The sequence below is a fragment of the Candida tropicalis genome (assembly GCF_000006335.3).
Source record: "Candida tropicalis MYA-3404 genomic scaffold supercont3.2, whole genome shotgun sequence".
NCBI classification, from domain to species: Eukaryota; Fungi; Ascomycota; class Pichiomycetes; order Serinales; family Debaryomycetaceae; genus Candida; species Candida tropicalis.
Window position 1 is genome coordinate 937621 of NW_003020049.1, and position 17114 is coordinate 954734.

At 33.0% G+C, this 17114-nt stretch overlaps 7 protein-coding genes and 2 non-coding genes across 9 annotated transcripts; 3 read left to right on the top strand and 6 right to left on the bottom strand. All coding sequences in view use genetic code 12, as the record gives it.

Moving 5' to 3' along the window:
• Positions 1-541: 541 nt before the first annotated feature.
• CTRG_01501 (uncharacterized protein) lies at positions 542-3799 on the bottom strand (the record flags this gene model as incomplete). The annotated part of the gene is made up of 1 exon (XM_002547149.1): positions 542-3799. One exon carries the CDS (start codon positions 3797-3799, stop codon positions 542-544), a length of 3258 nt encoding a protein of 1085 aa, XP_002547195.1.
• Positions 3800-4292: 493 nt separating this feature from the next.
• Positions 4293-5222, top strand: CTRG_01502 (uncharacterized protein; the record flags this gene model as incomplete). Its single annotated transcript, XM_002547150.1, has 1 exon — positions 4293-5222. The coding sequence occupies one exon, from the start codon at positions 4293-4295 to the stop codon at positions 5220-5222; it is 930 nt and encodes a 309-aa protein (XP_002547196.1).
• Positions 5223-5265: 43 nt separating this feature from the next.
• FAA2-1 (Faa2-1p) lies at positions 5266-7422 on the bottom strand (the record flags this gene model as incomplete). Its single annotated transcript, XM_002547151.1, has 1 exon — positions 5266-7422. The coding sequence occupies one exon, from the start codon at positions 7420-7422 to the stop codon at positions 5266-5268; it is 2157 nt and encodes a 718-aa protein (XP_002547197.1).
• Positions 7423-8120: 698 nt separating this feature from the next.
• Positions 8121-8194, bottom strand: CTRG_06292. The gene has a single exon. It is a non-coding gene; the product is annotated as a tRNA-Met (tRNA).
• An 80-nt stretch (positions 8195-8274) lies between these two features.
• Positions 8275-10569, bottom strand: CTRG_01504 (uncharacterized protein; the record flags this gene model as incomplete). The annotated part of the gene is made up of 1 exon (XM_002547152.1): positions 8275-10569. One exon carries the CDS (start codon positions 10567-10569, stop codon positions 8275-8277), a length of 2295 nt encoding a protein of 764 aa, XP_002547198.1.
• Positions 10570-11204: 635 nt separating this feature from the next.
• CTRG_06267 lies at positions 11205-11278 on the top strand. Its single transcript has one exon. It is a non-coding gene; the product is annotated as a tRNA-Met (tRNA).
• Positions 11279-11728: 450 nt separating this feature from the next.
• CTRG_01505 (N-acetyltransferase) lies at positions 11729-12994 on the top strand (the record flags this gene model as incomplete). Its single annotated transcript, XM_002547153.1, has 1 exon — positions 11729-12994. The coding sequence occupies one exon, from the start codon at positions 11729-11731 to the stop codon at positions 12992-12994; it is 1266 nt and encodes a 421-aa protein (XP_002547199.1).
• A 25-nt stretch (positions 12995-13019) lies between these two features.
• Positions 13020-14405, bottom strand: CTRG_01506 (uncharacterized protein; the record flags this gene model as incomplete). Its single annotated transcript, XM_002547154.1, has 1 exon — positions 13020-14405. One exon carries the CDS (start codon positions 14403-14405, stop codon positions 13020-13022), a length of 1386 nt encoding a protein of 461 aa, XP_002547200.1.
• A 762-nt stretch (positions 14406-15167) lies between these two features.
• CNT (Cntp) lies at positions 15168-16994 on the bottom strand (the record flags this gene model as incomplete). The annotated part of the gene is made up of 1 exon (XM_002547155.1): positions 15168-16994. The coding sequence occupies one exon, from the start codon at positions 16992-16994 to the stop codon at positions 15168-15170; it is 1827 nt and encodes a 608-aa protein (XP_002547201.1).
• Between the last annotated feature and the right edge of the window lie 120 nt (positions 16995-17114).

Genomic DNA, 17114 nt, shown 5'->3' on the forward strand with positions numbered 1-17114 from the left:
TAAAATCACCAACAAATGAACAAAGCTTTTTCTTTTATTTTTCTTAAAGTCTTATGAAACGAAATTGAAAGGGCTTTTATATGAAAATGGAAGAAAAGTGAACAATATAAACAACAATAATATTTGGATATAAAAAAAAATTGAACACAGACTCCTTATTGCTTTGTTTTAGTTGGTAATGTTTCGTTATTCATAAGCCAAATTTTTCACTGTTCATAAAACAAACACGTAAACCGAAAAAAAAATAGAAAATTGTGCTCCGGTACACGTAAATAGCCATCACCTTTCTTTTTCCTCCTCCACCACCTCCTCCTCCCACATACACACGTAGGCGGTTAATTTTCATACTTTGATCAATTATAACCTGTCTTACATATTACATTGTGGTTTGTGTTACATCACAATGGAAATTACAAATTACAAATTATCACGTTAAAATATATTGGTGTTGCTCATACTTCAGCTTATCATGAACATTTAAGCCTACAAGCCACCTACACGTTCTCTCTATTTACATTTTCATTTATTTCCTGGATTCGATTTACATTAATTTCTTGGACCTCTTTTGATAACCTCCTCTTCCTCTAATGATTGGCACTGCTTGAGCTTGTTGTTGAGACGTGTTCACAACCGGCATGGAATTGTTACGACTAACATGAGGTGGATAATGTACAACAGGGTTTGAAAGAAATTGAGCATTTTGTTGTTGTTGATTATGATGATGTTGATGGAGTTGTGAGGGTGTCGTTGGGAAGTTGTGGTTGATATGTTGATGTTGTACTGGAATTGGGATTGGAACCGGAGCTGGGGCTGGGGCTGGGGCTGGTACTGGAATAGCCATGTGTGAAGTTCCTGGGGGAGTAGAAGATGTATTTGAAATATGATCATATGAATCATTTCTTCCCAGTTTACTACTACTACTTGTACTTGCTCTTGTGGGCATAGGAATTGAGATTGGTTTTGATGATGACAATTGTAAGATCTTGGTGTTTCGTTCCTCGAGTAAATTCTCAAATTTCAATATCGTAGTTGATAATTCCTGGATAGTTTTTTCATGTTCTCTTGTAAATGAATTCAAATTATCATGGAGATTCAATTTAGATGTAGCCAACTTATCTTCATATCGTTTGACCATCTTTTCATATTCTTCATGTGATAATTTCAATGCTTGTGCTGTTTGTTCATAACGGTCATTGGCTAATTGAAGTTTCGTTTTTAATTCATAAACTGCAGTACTGTCATGATCAATACTTTCAGTTTCAGCTGAACGTCCATTTCGTTCAATTTCTTCGACGGGCTTTTGCAATTCCTTCAATTCTTTTTCCAATGCAACCAAATTCAGTTTTAACGTTTCAATTTCAAAATCCTTTGCTGGTACAGTCTCAGACACCAATTGAAGATACTTTTGACTATCAGATGAAGTTTTGATTCTAAGATTTTCCAACTTCTGGGTTAATTCTTCTTTTTCAACTGTGAGCTCATTCAATCTTGTTAGTAAAATCTCTCTTTCTCTGTTATACTCATCTGATATTTTTGACATTTCAAGTCTTGCCTCTTCTAATAATCTCTTGTATTCTTCTGATCCAGTAAAGGCGTTCTCTCTTTCCCCGGGAATTTCTTTCTGGCGCAGTTTCAAGTAATGGAACTTGTTCAAGTGTTTCATATAGCTAGAAAACTCCAATTCATTCTTATACAACAATAACTCACGTTGATAAAAATCAACAGCTGTTCCATTAACGCTATTCTTTGATATTTGAATTGGGTTGGTAGTTATCACATCGTCCGTACTCATACTACTGGCACCAGCTGGTGATTTGAAAACACTCGATGTCTCGACGGTGGTGGTTGGAGACGACATTGGTCGTGACAATCGCAATTCATATTTTCCCTTTTCATTGAAAACATTACTAACAGATCTCCTATCATCATTATCGGAAGAATCAGGGCCACCAATGCTTCCTTCTCTAACATGTAACTTTTCATGTGTTGATAAAAGTTCAGGAATTGGGTCAATTTGTCTTGGTTGTTCATGATACAAAGCAAGTGAGGAGGGAGCATGGCTCATGAAATTGTCATACAGGCCCCCATTTCGTGATATATCGGCATCTGAATTATTATCATCACTAAATTTAACTTCCTTAAACTTGATTTCACCTTCAATATTATTGGAATCATGATTGGGAGCAACATTGTTATGGCTGCTAGTACCATTTCCATCTATTACTAGATTGGTTGGAATTATAGACATCTTTCGATTTTGCAAAGTTTGTTGTAAGATTTTGCTTGTTGGACCATCCTTGATACTGAAATACATTGGACCTGCCAAAGATGAGTTTCGAGAAAGTTTGTTTTGCGACTCATTTCGTGAATTGTAATCAAACTTAGAAAGCAGAAAATCGGATAATTGTTTTCTAAATGCATCACTAATGATTATATGGGTATTCAAACTCAAACACGCAATTGCAACATCCTCTGGTGAAATCGAATCATTGCCTTGTTCTAGTATCCAAGCAATTGGGTTATCCAACTCACCATCTGTAAGTCTTTCTGGTTTAATCATCTTTGGGTGAAGTAACAAAGATCTTAAAAACTCTTGGCTTCTTTCTATGATGTTATTCTCCAATTTGATTGCACCACCGGATTTTTCTTCTAAACCTTGCAAAAATATAACGGATATTAGATTTGGTCGATTATGTTTCAAAAATTTTAAAGGTGATGATGCAAACTCAATGAAATTAAAAACAAATAAGCCATATAATAGTGTACCAAGATATTGCCAATCAAAAATAACCTGTGTGGCTAAGGGATACTTCTCGGTATAGTCAACGTCCCATTGTAACACGTCTTTATCCATAAACTCATTGAATATTTCCCTTCTATTCGGAATTGATTTATCCAAGTCATTCCACTGAAGTAGTCTCATATAAATTGCCAACAAATCAGGTAGGTATCTCCCGAGTTTATTACTAACTTGTGGGATTAACATAACTAAAACTGTGTAAGCCGAAAACACCAATGCATCGTTAAAGTCATACAAAATACACTTTAGAAGATCAATAAATAAATCTGAATCTATTACGTGCGATACTTGAGATTTTTGTGTTGCAACCAAAGTCAGAATCAAGATCAATGAGTCATTTCGGGTACGAAGTTCTCGAAAATGATTATCAAGTAGTGAACAATAATTCAATATGTGTTTTAAACCATATTCTTGTAAGAAATTGAGACAGTTAAACTTGATAAATCGTAGTCTTTCGTAGTATGCTTGTGAATCACTTGCTTCTATGTTAAAATGTTCAAATCGTGCTTCTTCTGTCAAGTAAATCTCCATTATTTGGTTCATAACCTTACGTCCTATGAGCTCTCTTTCTTCCTTTAACTTTTCATCATCAGTGGACAAAGGATTTATTGACACTCTTGTGATAAATTCTCTTGCCTTATCCACAAATTCAGTATAATATCCAGCACTATCCAATGCTGGTTTGAGATAAGTCTGTAACCATAAATTCAATTCTTTTGAGTTAAACACACACAGTACTTGTTTTAAAACATCAAGAAATGCACATTCTCGGGAAATATCTTTTGATGGCTTGATATACTTATCATATACATTATATAATTCGTCATTAATATTGGTAGACAGTTGAATGGTAGCTAAATTGTTATGCTTTTGGATATATTGCGATATAACGGAATCCAATTCTGCAAGGGTATTCTTATTGTGGTCGTCGTCATCGTCAGACCAGTTGATAAACAAAGTATCTAAAGCCCGTATTACGGATCTTGATGATCCAGACATTCTTTTTCCCTTAGATTGTCCCAAATAACTGTGGATATTAATCAACGTGAAGAATTTTTTTCTCTCTCTCTCTTCTTCCTCTTCGTCTTTTCCTGCGCTTAATTTAACTTTCACACAAATTACTCTGATTTTTGTTTTTTTTTGTTTCACCGTAGTTAAGATGAATGATTACTCCCCCACACACACACACCTGAATTCTTGGTGTAGTAATTCCTGTTGTTGACAGCGATATCACATGTGAAAACAAATCGGGGACAAACCTAACCCTTATGAAATTTGTCGATAATGATGGTTGGAGTCACGTTTTCATCAGGGACCAATTATGTTATAACCATTTCGGGTATTAGTGGGGGAGAATCTATTTTCTCGTATAACGGCACGGAAATGAAAAAGAAGAGAGAGAAAAAAAAAAATTTAATCCGAATCAACATCACCACCTCTATCACTATCACTAACACCACACAGAGAAACAGAAACAGACATTTAAAGACAAATGACTGCATCCTCCACATCTTTACTTGAAATCATTGAATCAGTTGACTCTTTTAAATGGAATGACAGTTTTTACAAATTGTTGACACACGATGGGCAATCAGTTCTCGGCTATATAACTCCGTTCAATGCCAAATTTTTGGAAACAACAGCATCTTCATTTGAAGTAAATCATGAAAAGAAAACAATCAAAATCTCTGGAGAATATGACACTTTTGAAAAAAGAAACGAAATGTTTGCCGAAGTGGGTAATAAATTGAGATACTTGCCTGAATTTGACGAATTACTTAATAAAGGTTGGAGAAATGAATTATACACGGTGTATTATCCAAGTACTGTTCCTTATATATTAATTGAAAGAGCATTTTCTGTATTATTAGGTGTTGTAACGTATGGGGTACATATCAATGGCTATGTTGCTCCAGAAGATTCATCTAATGGTAAATTAAAGATGTGGATCCCAAGAAGATCTCTCACAAAGCCAACTTATCCTGGAATGTTGGACAATACTGTTGCTGGAGGATTAGGATACCCATATGGATTAGAAGAAACAGTGATCAAGGAATGTTATGAAGAAGCAGGCTTAGAGGAAGAATTTGTTAGATCACATATTAAGACCACTGGTGTTGTTTCTTACATGTATTTAACTAAAGACGGACGTGTGCAACCCGAAGTCGAATATATCTATGATATCAAGTTTGATAATGAAGAAAATATTATTAAACCTCAAGATGGTGAAGCAGAAGATTTCCAGCTTTTAGATGTGGATGAAATTTTAGATAAACTTCACGAAAAGAAATTCAAACCAAATTGTGGATTAGTCATTGTGGATTTCTTGATTAGACATGGTTTTATTTGTCCAGATAATGAACCTAACTACTTGGAGATTGTTTCCAGGTGTCATGTTAAAATGCCATTTGCATGTAGATAATAGACTCACATAGAACATTTTGATTATAGACTATATAGCAAATCTATAAATTACTGCCCTTGATCAAAGAACCTTCGCGATACATATTTTCAATCTGTTCTTTGAAGAATTTAACAGCAACTGGTCTTCTAATTTTAATCGTTGGCGTAATAACCTCTCTTTCAAGAGTCAATGGTTCAAAGTCGACAAATACATTGTGCAACTTTTCAAACCCTTGCAATTGACCCTCAATTGCTTCATTCATATCGTGCAATAACGCTCTTCTGTTTTTAGGATTCTCAAAGTACTTGACAATATCTGCTTGCTTCTCAATACTAACATTAAAACGCTTCTTCAAGTATGGATCAATCAGTGCTTTATCAATGCCAACAACACCAACCAAATACGATTCAGTGGAATCGCCATGAGCAAATAATTGTGAAATATAAGGAAATTGTGACAAGTAAACGTTTTCAATCTTCTCTGGAGATACATATTCACCTTGGGATAATTTGAAAAAGTTCTTTACTCTATCAATAATTTGCAATCTATTTCCGTGTTGAGGAGAAACAACAGCAACATCACCAGTGTAGAACCATCCATCTTTATCAATGACTTTAGCAGTCTCTTCAGGATTTTTATAATAGTAAGGGAAAATTTGTGGACCACGTAATAGTAATTCACCTCTTGGGCCATCTTTATCCAGTGATGTATAACCCATTTCTTCAATATCCCTCAACTTGAATTCTGTTGTAACTGAAATAGGTCCACAAGAGAATTCATTGGCATATGCTGGAGAAATACAAACTCCACTAGCACTTTCAGTAAGACCATATCCTGAACGGAACCCATCTGGCAAGTTTAAAATAGCTTGAAGGAAACGATAAGTTTCTTCTGATAATGGAGCAGAACCAGTATTCATGAATGCAATTTTTCCAAAACCAAGCTTCTCACGTAATTGAAGTAACACTTTATCGCCTTCGGGAAAACTTGGATTAGTAAAATCTTCCTGTTGCTGCAATTTCAATTTCTTGTCAACAATGTTCTGAAATAAAGTTTTAATTTTAGGGTTTGCATCATTCTCAACTGTTTGTGCTTTTATAGCTGCTTCGATCTTTGTAAACACTCTTGGTACTAGACATAAGAAAGTTGGTTGTAAATACTTAACATCGTCGAATAAAGTTGTTGGCAACGGTCCTTGTGGGTACCCAATTTTCACACCAGCAAGAATACCAAATTGAAGTAACATTCTTTCGTAAATATGAGCTAATGGCAAGAAACTATAATGAACACGTTCAGGACCAAAGCTAAGAATAGTACAGTGAGTCGTAATTCCACTTACCAAAATCCTATTGGTTAATACAACTCCCTTTGGTGCTGCACCAGTGGTACCAGAAGTAAAAGAAATGGTAAAAATTGTATCTGGAGTTGGTTCAATTGGCTTTAATGGATTCTTTTCACCAAAGTTCTCAACTTCTTTAATATCATAAACAGTAATATTGTTCTCATGACCAAATGATCTCAATTCTTTGTCTTCTTCTGTTAATTCGTCCATGGAAACAATGGTAATCAAACTGGCTAATTCTTTTTGGTTTGAATTTTTCAAACTAATGATTCCTTTAACCTTGTCCTTTGTAGTTACCACAATAGGACAATCAGTAACACCCAAAATATATCTACTAGTATCAGGACCCAAAGTACTATACAAAGCTGTATTTATGATCCCAAAAGAATTAGTTGTCAAATCACATAATGCCCATTCTGGACGATTATGACTAAAAACCGCCAAAATAAAAGGATCTTTATTTGTTGGATCATATTTCAATTTTGAATGAGCTTCAGATGAAGTTTTGTATGGATTGTTTTCCAAGACATAATAAATACCAGAACCAAAATCATTTCTTCTTTTATAAATTTGTCTATAAGTTTGAAATTTATATTCACCAAAAGTACCATCTGGATTCTTAACCCTATGACCTAAGAATGGAGAATCAGAATAAATTGTATTACTGAATTCAAAAATTTTATGCAATGTATCCAATTCTGGATGTGGACACGTTGCTAATGTAGTTGGATCATAAGAATTCCTGTAAATATGTGAATACCCTGGCTCTTTCGTATCTGAAAGTGGGACACTGGTAGCAAACTGATAAGGATCACTAAATTTGGCTTTAAGACTTTGAGATATTTGTTGAGGCGATTCTTTAAACAAAGCTGGCATTGTTGGTTAATCAATTCAATAATGAATATAAAAAGTATAAAATAAAAGAAGATGTGTGTTCCAATTTATATTCTTGTTACTTGACCCACATATGAGGGAGGGGGGTATTTTCTGTGTTTAATTCGGTAATCGGCATATCCCCTTAAATATCTATTTATCTGGTTGTTGTGTATTTTGTTTTCTTTTACGTATCAGCTCCTCCCCACAAACAATCAAGAGTTAATTATAATAATCCTAGTAAGAAATCCCACTTTGTCAAGATTTGTTTATCAATCGCTTCCCCCACCCAACCCCTCATGTGTTGATTTGTACAAGATGCGGTGTTTTTCGATTTATCCGCACTTTCTTACGTAATCAAAATCTTCTTCGTGTTTTTTGTTGCGAAATTTCAACAAAATTTTTACAAAAATTATTTTACCTTTGGCTTCGTCCGCCGAAAACAAAGATTAATAAGGACAATAGATGGAGTAGATTAATGATGAACTTAGCTCGATAATTTCTTCCCGAGGATTTATAAACAAGATATTAATCAAAACTTTGATGAAAACAAGGCAATATGTGGAGATATTAGCGAAGAATAATGAATCAATCTGCTATTTTAAATTTCCGAAGATGAAGCAAAAAGAGAAATCACGATTTAACTAAAGGAAATCGCATTCTTTCTACGTAAAAAAGAAAAGAATATCCAAAAAAACAAATGTCCTCGGCGAGGCTCGAACTCGCGACCTTCAGATTATGAGACTGACGCTTTAGCCAACTAAGCCACGAAGACGATTTGTTGGAAGTGATGCACAGACGTTATGATGGAGATATGAGTGTTATATTAAAATTATTAATATATATATATTGAAATCATATTAGAGTCCTGTAATTGTACTCGAAATAACCATCAAATGTTAAACTTAACTGCTGAACCTTCTTTGACTTCTCTGAGTCGTCTAAAAATGGTAGTGGCACATTGTCAGATAAGAGAATCCTTTCAAAAGATGGATTTTCAACTAATTCGCCATAAATTGCATTGACGGCTTTCTGAGATAACGTACAGAGCTGTAGATCAATAATTTTAATTTTGTTATTGAATATTTTCTGAGAATCATAAACAATAGCATCAAAGTACTGCAACAGAAAATTCTTTGCAAGACCAATAATTTCAAGGTTCGGTAAACTTCCAAATTTTCCTACAAAGCGGTTGACTGAGCAATATGATAGATCCAAAGTAACCAACGATTTGGGGAAGCAATTGAGATCAATTTCATCAAAAGAGTAATTTTGACGCAAACAAAGCATCTTCAAATTGGTGTACTCTTTCAAATGCAACATTCGAAGACATATTTCATCCATTTCAGTTAGGCTTAAATCAAGACTTTCCAAGCTTAATGGGAAAATGGGTAGTATTTGGAATTGATTTGTTTTACCATCAGTAAATCTTTTGCATATAGCGGTTTTGCGTAACAGTAAAGACTTCATATTAATAGGAAATTGTTTAATATACTTGAGATTTGAATTCCCATAAAGATCTAACAATTCAATGGAATCGGGGAATTTCAGCAGAATATTTTTAACCTTGCTAGTGTGAATCCCCAATTTTTTGAGATTTTTCGGAAATGTGAAATGGCTGTCGTCTAAGTCTGTAAAACTGCCGCCTTCTATTTTTAATGTTTCGAGGTTTTTTGCGTTAACGTGTATCTCTTTGAACAGACAAGAATCTATTACTAATTTTTTCAAAGAGGCTGGTAGAATGCCCCCAAAAACGTTGATTCCCTGTATTGATATCAATTTAAGAGATGTAAGATTATGTAGATATTGAAATTGGTCAACGTCAACTTTGGATGTTCTGGTAGAGATACCATTCAAATAACTTGGTATACGATAATTGGTTTGAACCTGCAATATCCCAATGATTTCAAAATGATTTAAGTTGGAAAGTATACCCGAATACAAGGTTTCATGGCTTCCATCTTGGTGTTTTGGTACAATAGCAAGATTTTGGGAGCTATATTTAGAAAGAAACTCGGTACCCCCTTTGGATAGCGATTTTGGCCTGGACAAAAAATTCCTAATTGATTTGCGCTTTGGTTTAGGATTGTCACTGGCATTGGAATTCTTTGTATTACTCGGCAATTCAAAACCCATACATTCTGGGATAACTAATCGTTGCAAAGTAGGGGGTAAACTCTTTAGCAAATTGATAATTGTTCCAACATCGCTTTCAGGGTTTCTTAATACAAATTCATTAAGTTCTGGGCACATTGTTTTCCAGACTATTGACGTATTTGGGTTGAAATCGGCTGTAAACGATGTCAAGCATTTTGGAAATTTCCATTCACAGAATTCTAGAATTCGTATGTCACAATAAAAAATCGAAAGAATTTTGAGATTGGAAGACAATGTGAAATCTATGGTTACAGCACTTGACGGATAATACGTAATCTCCAGAATTACCAAAGTTCTTAATGAGCTAGGAAATTCCAACTTAAGACTATTCTCTTTAAGAGGAGCTTTTACCATGAAAAGTTTGCATTCTAATATCTGTAGTTGATCAGGAAGACATTTGATTTCATTGTGGCTAAAGGAAATAGGAACTCGAAGTTCGATTAGATTAGACCAACTATTTTTAAAAATTTTATCGACTTCATGAGAGTTACGTATATCCAACGATCTAACATTCATGGGAATCGTGGAATGTTCGGACGGGAGATAATTATCATTATTAATTTTCAAATCCCATTGAAAGTTTATTGAATATTTAGAAGCAAGCATCTGTATCTCCAAAAGCTGATCGAAATAATCATACAGACAAATGACAACCACCACCGTTTTTATACCAGTTAAACTACTAGGATAGTATTTAGCTAAAATAATAGCATCCAAGGAATCATGAATTATGACTTTTTGCGGCTTGATATCTGGGATTGCTCGAAGTAGGGATAGGTATGCATACCCATTTCTCAAAACTGGTATTCCATCATCATCGAGTGGACAATGTAAAGAATTAAAATAATCATATTTTATCCTGATAGTTGAATACAATCGCTTTGCTCCATACTGATGAATTTTTGGAGTATCGATAAAATTAATTAAGTACTCATTGGGTATAAGACTAAAGATTAAACATATAACCTCTTCTGGGAGATCAAGTAAATTCATGGCGATTCAGAAGACGGTATCCTAATTGACAATTTATACTTGATAGTCTGACTAAAATCTGAATTATTCAAGAGAAGCAATTTTTTTTGGGGTGTGACCAACATTCTGAAGCTGGGGATTCGAAGTTCGTAAATCCATTGAGCAAAAAATCTGTTGGAGGTTTACCTAAAGAGTGGTTGTTTTAAGTTGCCTTTATCTTGTACAATCAATGCAAACTCTAATTGGTGCTATGCTAGCAGCAATATTAGTATAAATTGACGTCGGTATTTGTCAGCTAGACCATTGATATCACTGAGTTGAGATGTATATGGCAACCTAGCATTAAAGTGGAAATTGATCGCACTCTAAAAATAGACAATTTTTTTATGCGATTATTGTTGATAACCACAAGATTATGTAATCCCTGTTGACAATTAATTACTGTTACAAAGTAATCACTAGAGACCAAAAAAAACACTTCTAACAATAAAATTCGTGGATGCAATTCACATATGACCCAGTATTTCACACTCATGTTCATATCTGGAAATATTTAAAAATTATTTTGAATTTGAACCATCACAGGTATATTATAATTTCATCGAATTTATAGACACATCCACAACATGTACCCTGTGAATCACTTCCAACAAATCGTCTTCGTGGCTTAGTTGGCTAAAGCGTCAGTCTCATAATCTGAAGGTCGCGAGTTCGAGCCTCGCCGAGGACATTTGTTTTTTTTGAATATTCTTCTCTTTTTTACGTAGAAAGAATGCCGCGACTATAAATCCAAGTAACGGTGATTCTTACTTTTTGGGGATCCAAACAAATTAGCCGTCCAGCAATAGTATTCCTTTTTATCAACACTGTTTCAATCGAGGCGCATCATTTTCCCCAAAGGTATCTTGAATGCGAATATATCAATAGTTTTCATTACCCCTATTTACTAGTACCAGCGAAATGTTTTGTTTTATCGCGAATCACGGCAAACCAATACCGTATCAATTGCCTTATCTTTTGCTAAACTGTCAAATTTGTTGATTTTGGTCGTGTTTCTTGTCCTGATGATGTTGAAATATTTGAATCTTGAAAAGTTTAAATAAATCTCGATTTGTCGCTGGATGGCTTTTTTTTTTCTTTTTAAAATTGCTCTTAAAACCAATTAACTACTTAAGAAATAATGACATCTATATTACGCCCGGCTTCATTCTTTGAAAGATATCAGATTTTTCGTACTGATCATAATTACTACCTGAACTTTAACATTACTGCAGAATATCCAGTGGAAGTAACTAAAGAAAAATTATCAAATGCATTATTTAACATAATCAAAGAGAATCCAATTTTAGGTTGCAACTTTTTTGGAGACAATAGTTTGGATGATGATTATAAAAATTTTGGATTGATGGGTATACCATTGACTTATGATTCAGTTGTTTATCAAACCGAATATGATCCTGTTCCTGAATTTTTTGAATTTTTGAATTCTATACATTTTGATGTTAATTGTGACAAACCATTATGGAGATTATACATTAAAGACAATAGAATAACATTATGTTGTAATCATGGATTTTTTGATGGTAATGTTGGTGCATTTTTCCATAAAGAATTATTAAAACAATTAACTGAATTGCCAGACAATCTTGAATTTAAAGAAAAATTAAATGGTGATGTGACTTCATTACCAGGTTTTATTGATTCACTTTATAAACCATCTTTTTGGTTTACTCTTACTACAGTAATCAAAAGCTATATACCTACTTGGATTAAAAGAATCCTTGCTTATTTCAGCTATCCTAATGTGTACAAATATCCTAGATTTCAACCATCTCAAATTCAAATAGGTCAACATACAGATTACAGAATTTTGAAAATTTCCAAAGAACAAACCAAGTCAATCTTATCATTTACAAGAGCTTCAGGAACAAAATTTACTCCTTGGTTTGCTAGTATAATCCAAAGTTCATTTCAAAAAATTCATCCTAATAAAACAATGTCATATTCAATTCCATTGAATGGTAGACGTTATTTAGATTTTAAGAAATTTCCAGTTCAAAATTTAGTGGCAGCTAGTGATTTTTCAATTGAACCAGGTACAAATCCAACTAAAGTTGCTTCATATGTTTCTGATCGTTTGAATAAAGATCTTAAAACTAGAGAGCCTTTCTTTTTAGCTGGTATGTTAAATTTAGTTAGTGTTTCAAATTATATTAAAGCAAAAATTGGTACTTATGGAAGAGTAACTTTTGAAATATCAAATGTTGGTCAATTACCTATGCCTTGTTGGTTTAGTCAAGATAATGGTTTCCTGTCGTATTTGCAATACAATGTCATTTCTTCACCAGAAGGTATGAATATTGTTATTGGTGGTATAGATGTTGATTTAGAATTAATTGTGGATACTTTACAAAAAGATATTGACGAATTTGTAGAAGGTTTATAGACATCAAAATACACATACTAATAATTTAACTCAAACTATTTAAATTAGAAACTATTGTTGATATAGCAATTACCAATTTCTCAATTACTTTATTTGACTCAATGATGATATTTGTTGACAATTTCTCAATAATCGTTGAGAGTTTTGTATTTGGAGTATCAAAGACCTCACCAAAATTCACCACCAATTTCAACTTTTCCTTATATGAACCATGTAGAATAACGCCACCTAATGAGGAGAATTTGGATTTACTGGTAAATTTCTTTTCCAATGCAATTTTACGTTCAATTTCATTAGTAAATTGAGGAATGGAAACCATACTTGAACGGGTACTTCCAGGTTGAGAAGCCAATTGATCGATATCTTTAGAAAGACACGATGATAAGCTTTTAACTAAAAATTTCAATTCGTCCTTGTATAATGGTGAAGTTTCAATTAATTTTCTTAATGAGTTTAATGATAAAAGATAATTCAAAACATACATCAATGAAAGCTCCTGTCTTTCTGGCAAATTAATTATAAATTGATCTCTTTTATCATTTCCTTCAGTGGGTTTTTCTTCTTCTTCAGAACAATATAAAGACACACTTAAATTTGGAAAACGTAACAAAATCCTAAAGTACACTTCTGCCAACTTGTTATATTTTCTATCATTATCCATTGATAATGAAACTAAATTGAATGCGGTATAACGATAATAATTCATTATATCAGCTAGGTTGATTCCACCATTATTTATTAACTCCATTGGAGTTTCTGGATTAAAATCATCCAATAATGGGATTATTAAAGGTGACATCCCTAATTTATAAACTGCTTCACTGAATTGTACAAGTATAGTGATATTTGCTCTATAATTTAATAAAAACAATTGAATCAGTTGTAACATGCTACTAGCAATATTGGTGAAACCTGACTCTTCAAGTTCATCAACAAGTAACATATCTAACACAATCAGAATCAATTGACGTGCTTTTGATTGGAAAATGTTTGGAATTTTAGACAGATTAGAGAAAAACTCATTAAATAATTGACTTAATTCATTAGTAAATTCAAATAATTTATTACCCATTGGTATAGCTTGATTGGCAATATTTTCAATTTCATGAGGTTGTAAATGTAAATATAAATCACTGAAGGATATTTTCAATTTAAGTAAAATTGAAGCTAATCTATGAATTGATTCTAACCATAGATATTGATGTTCAGACAATGGATTTTCCATGAATAAATTCTTTATATTTGTTAAAAATTCTTCATATCCAGATATACGTGATTGAAGTATTCCTTGTGTTGCCTTTTGTGATAAATTAACTAATTCTTTTGGTAAATTAGATTCAATTAAATCCACCACTCCACGTGTAATTGCCTCTCCACATGAATTATCTGGTGATTTAGTCCTTGGTGACATTGTAAAATAGTATTAGTAGTGAAGATTAGTATGGGTTGTGTATTGTGTTCTAATTTTTTTTTCTTTTCTTCTTCTTCCCCTCCTTTGCCATTTGAATCAACAATATAAACCTACGATTGACTATGACACGACTTGAATACAGTCATCAAGCAATGATAACACATAGAGTGGGTCAAGAGTAACAAATGAGATAGGTTAATTGAATAGAAGGGATATAGACTAAAATGAGTTAATGCTTAAAGCCAGTTTCGATATGTCTTCTATGTGAAGAAGTAATAACGTATCAATCTACAATACACTCAGCTACAGACAAATGAAACGATAAAATAAAATAGTATATATATATAGATTATAATTACTTATAAACAGTAATAGATGCTAGAAGTAATCGTAAACGTTAGTAAAATGTTGGAATAATATCCACTAAAAATCGACCTATTAGCCGCCTATCATCAATTAAGCATAGTGATATCCAAAAAAGTGAACATCTATTTTTTTAATGTGGGAGAGGAATTGGTCTCCCTTTTATATGCTGAACAGAGAAAAGAAAAAAAAATTTAATAGCCAATGTCAGGACGTGTACTTTTGTTAAAAAAATCAAGGAGGGTTGTAAATCATGAACCAATGGTAAGTTGCAAAGCTTCAAGTTTACAAAGAATTAGCAAACTGACTTATATTACAAGAAAGAAAAAAAAAAAATTAGAAAGGATAAGACATATTTTAAAACATTAATATGACCAACAGAAGTGTCCATGTTGTGATCTAAGTAAAAGCATCCAAATCATGCATAACCATACCAGCAATGGCAGCAGACATTAAAGTAGCAATACCACCACAGAATAAAGATGAGAAAATGGTTTTTGAAATATCTTTTGATCTGGAGTTATTGGTTAAAGTATTTAAAACACCCAAAGTAATACCCATAGAACCCAAGTTGGCAAATCCACAACATGAGTAAGTAGCAATTAAAGTACCTCTCTTGGACATTTGATTATATGGAGCTTCATTCATCAATAAATTATAAGCAACATATTCATTTTGGATAAATTTGTAGGCAATCAATTTACTAACAAGTAAAATTTCATCTCTTGGTGTACCCAACAAGAAAGAAATTGGGTAGAATAAATAGGACAACATTAATTCCAAAGTTAATTCATTAATGTTCCAATAGTTACCAAACCAGGTTAAAATACCATTACCCAAGGCAACAATGGCAATAATACACATACATTGAACCAACATAGTACCAGCAATTCTTAAACCCAAAGTGGCACCATTTGAGAAAGCTTGCAAGACATTATGAGCTTCTTCATTTTCATTTTGTTTTTTACCATCTTCATCAATATTATCAAGTTTTGGAATCATAACTTTACCACTAGAAATAGGATTTTCAAGTTCTGGATATCTCAATTTGGAGACAGCCAATGAAGCAGGAATGGACATAACACAAGAACTGACTAAAGCTTGAGGGTTTAAACCTAAACCAATATAACCAACTAAAACAGCACCGGAAATGGTAGAGAAACCAGAAGTCATAATTTGATGCAATTCAGCTTTGGTTAAATATGGCATCAAGTCTTTAATTAAAATAGCACTCTCACCAATACCAATAAATGGAGAAGCAGATGCAGTAATGGCTTCAGCACCAGAAACTCTTAAAGTCCAGAAGAAAAAGTATGCAAATTTACCAATAGCCCATTGGATAACACCATAATAATACCAAATGTGAACAAAGGCAACGAAAAAGGCAACAGCTGGTAAGACAGCAAAGAAGAACATACCGTATTGAGAAACTTCAGCATTAGTTAAAAAGGCAACCCCATCTTTAGCAAAACCTAATAATTCTCTAGCTAAAGTAGAGATAAAATTGAAAATATCATAACCTGCTTTAGTTCTTAACACGAAAACAGCAACAATAAATTGCATCAACATACCACCAATAACTGCATTCCAATTAATCTTAGAACGAGCTCTTGAAGTTACAAATAAACCAAAGATAGCAACAACACAACCAAAAAACGAAACAGCTCTATCTTTTCTTTTAGAATAATCAGTTTCACTTGGAATAAAAGTACCTAATAAAATAACACCAACGGTGACAGTAGCACCAGCAATTAATCTTTGATATCTTTGATTAAGAACACTGTAAACACGATCAGTAACAAAATCCCATACGATTTTAACTTTATATAAAATCCAATGTAAGATTTTAACATGCCAAGTAATCAATCTAACCATGATCATACCCCAAATAACAGTTGGGATTAACCATTGATGTCTATGTTTTTCTTGAATAATAATGGATAACCACCAAGCAGTGAAAAAACAACCAAAAAATACATGAATACCCAATTTATACCAAGGGAATCTTAATTTGATTCTTTGCCAGTATGATAAATGATTACTAGAAGCATCATCTGAAGAGGTATTAAATTCATGAGCTTCAGTGGTTGATTCATCTTTAAGTTTGTCTTCATTAATTCCAACTTCTAAATCGTCGGTATTCAGTGAACTTGTATTGTATTGTACTGGATTAATTTCTTCAATAGAATTAGATCTATTAGAAGTTTGTGAAGGAAATGCCGCCATTTAAATTGTTTTTAAGTGGTGGTGATTTGGATTTTATGTTGTTAATTTAAATAAAAGTGTGCAAATGAAAAGAATTAATCTTTGTTGTTGCAGGTGTATGTTAATGAACTGATTGAAGGT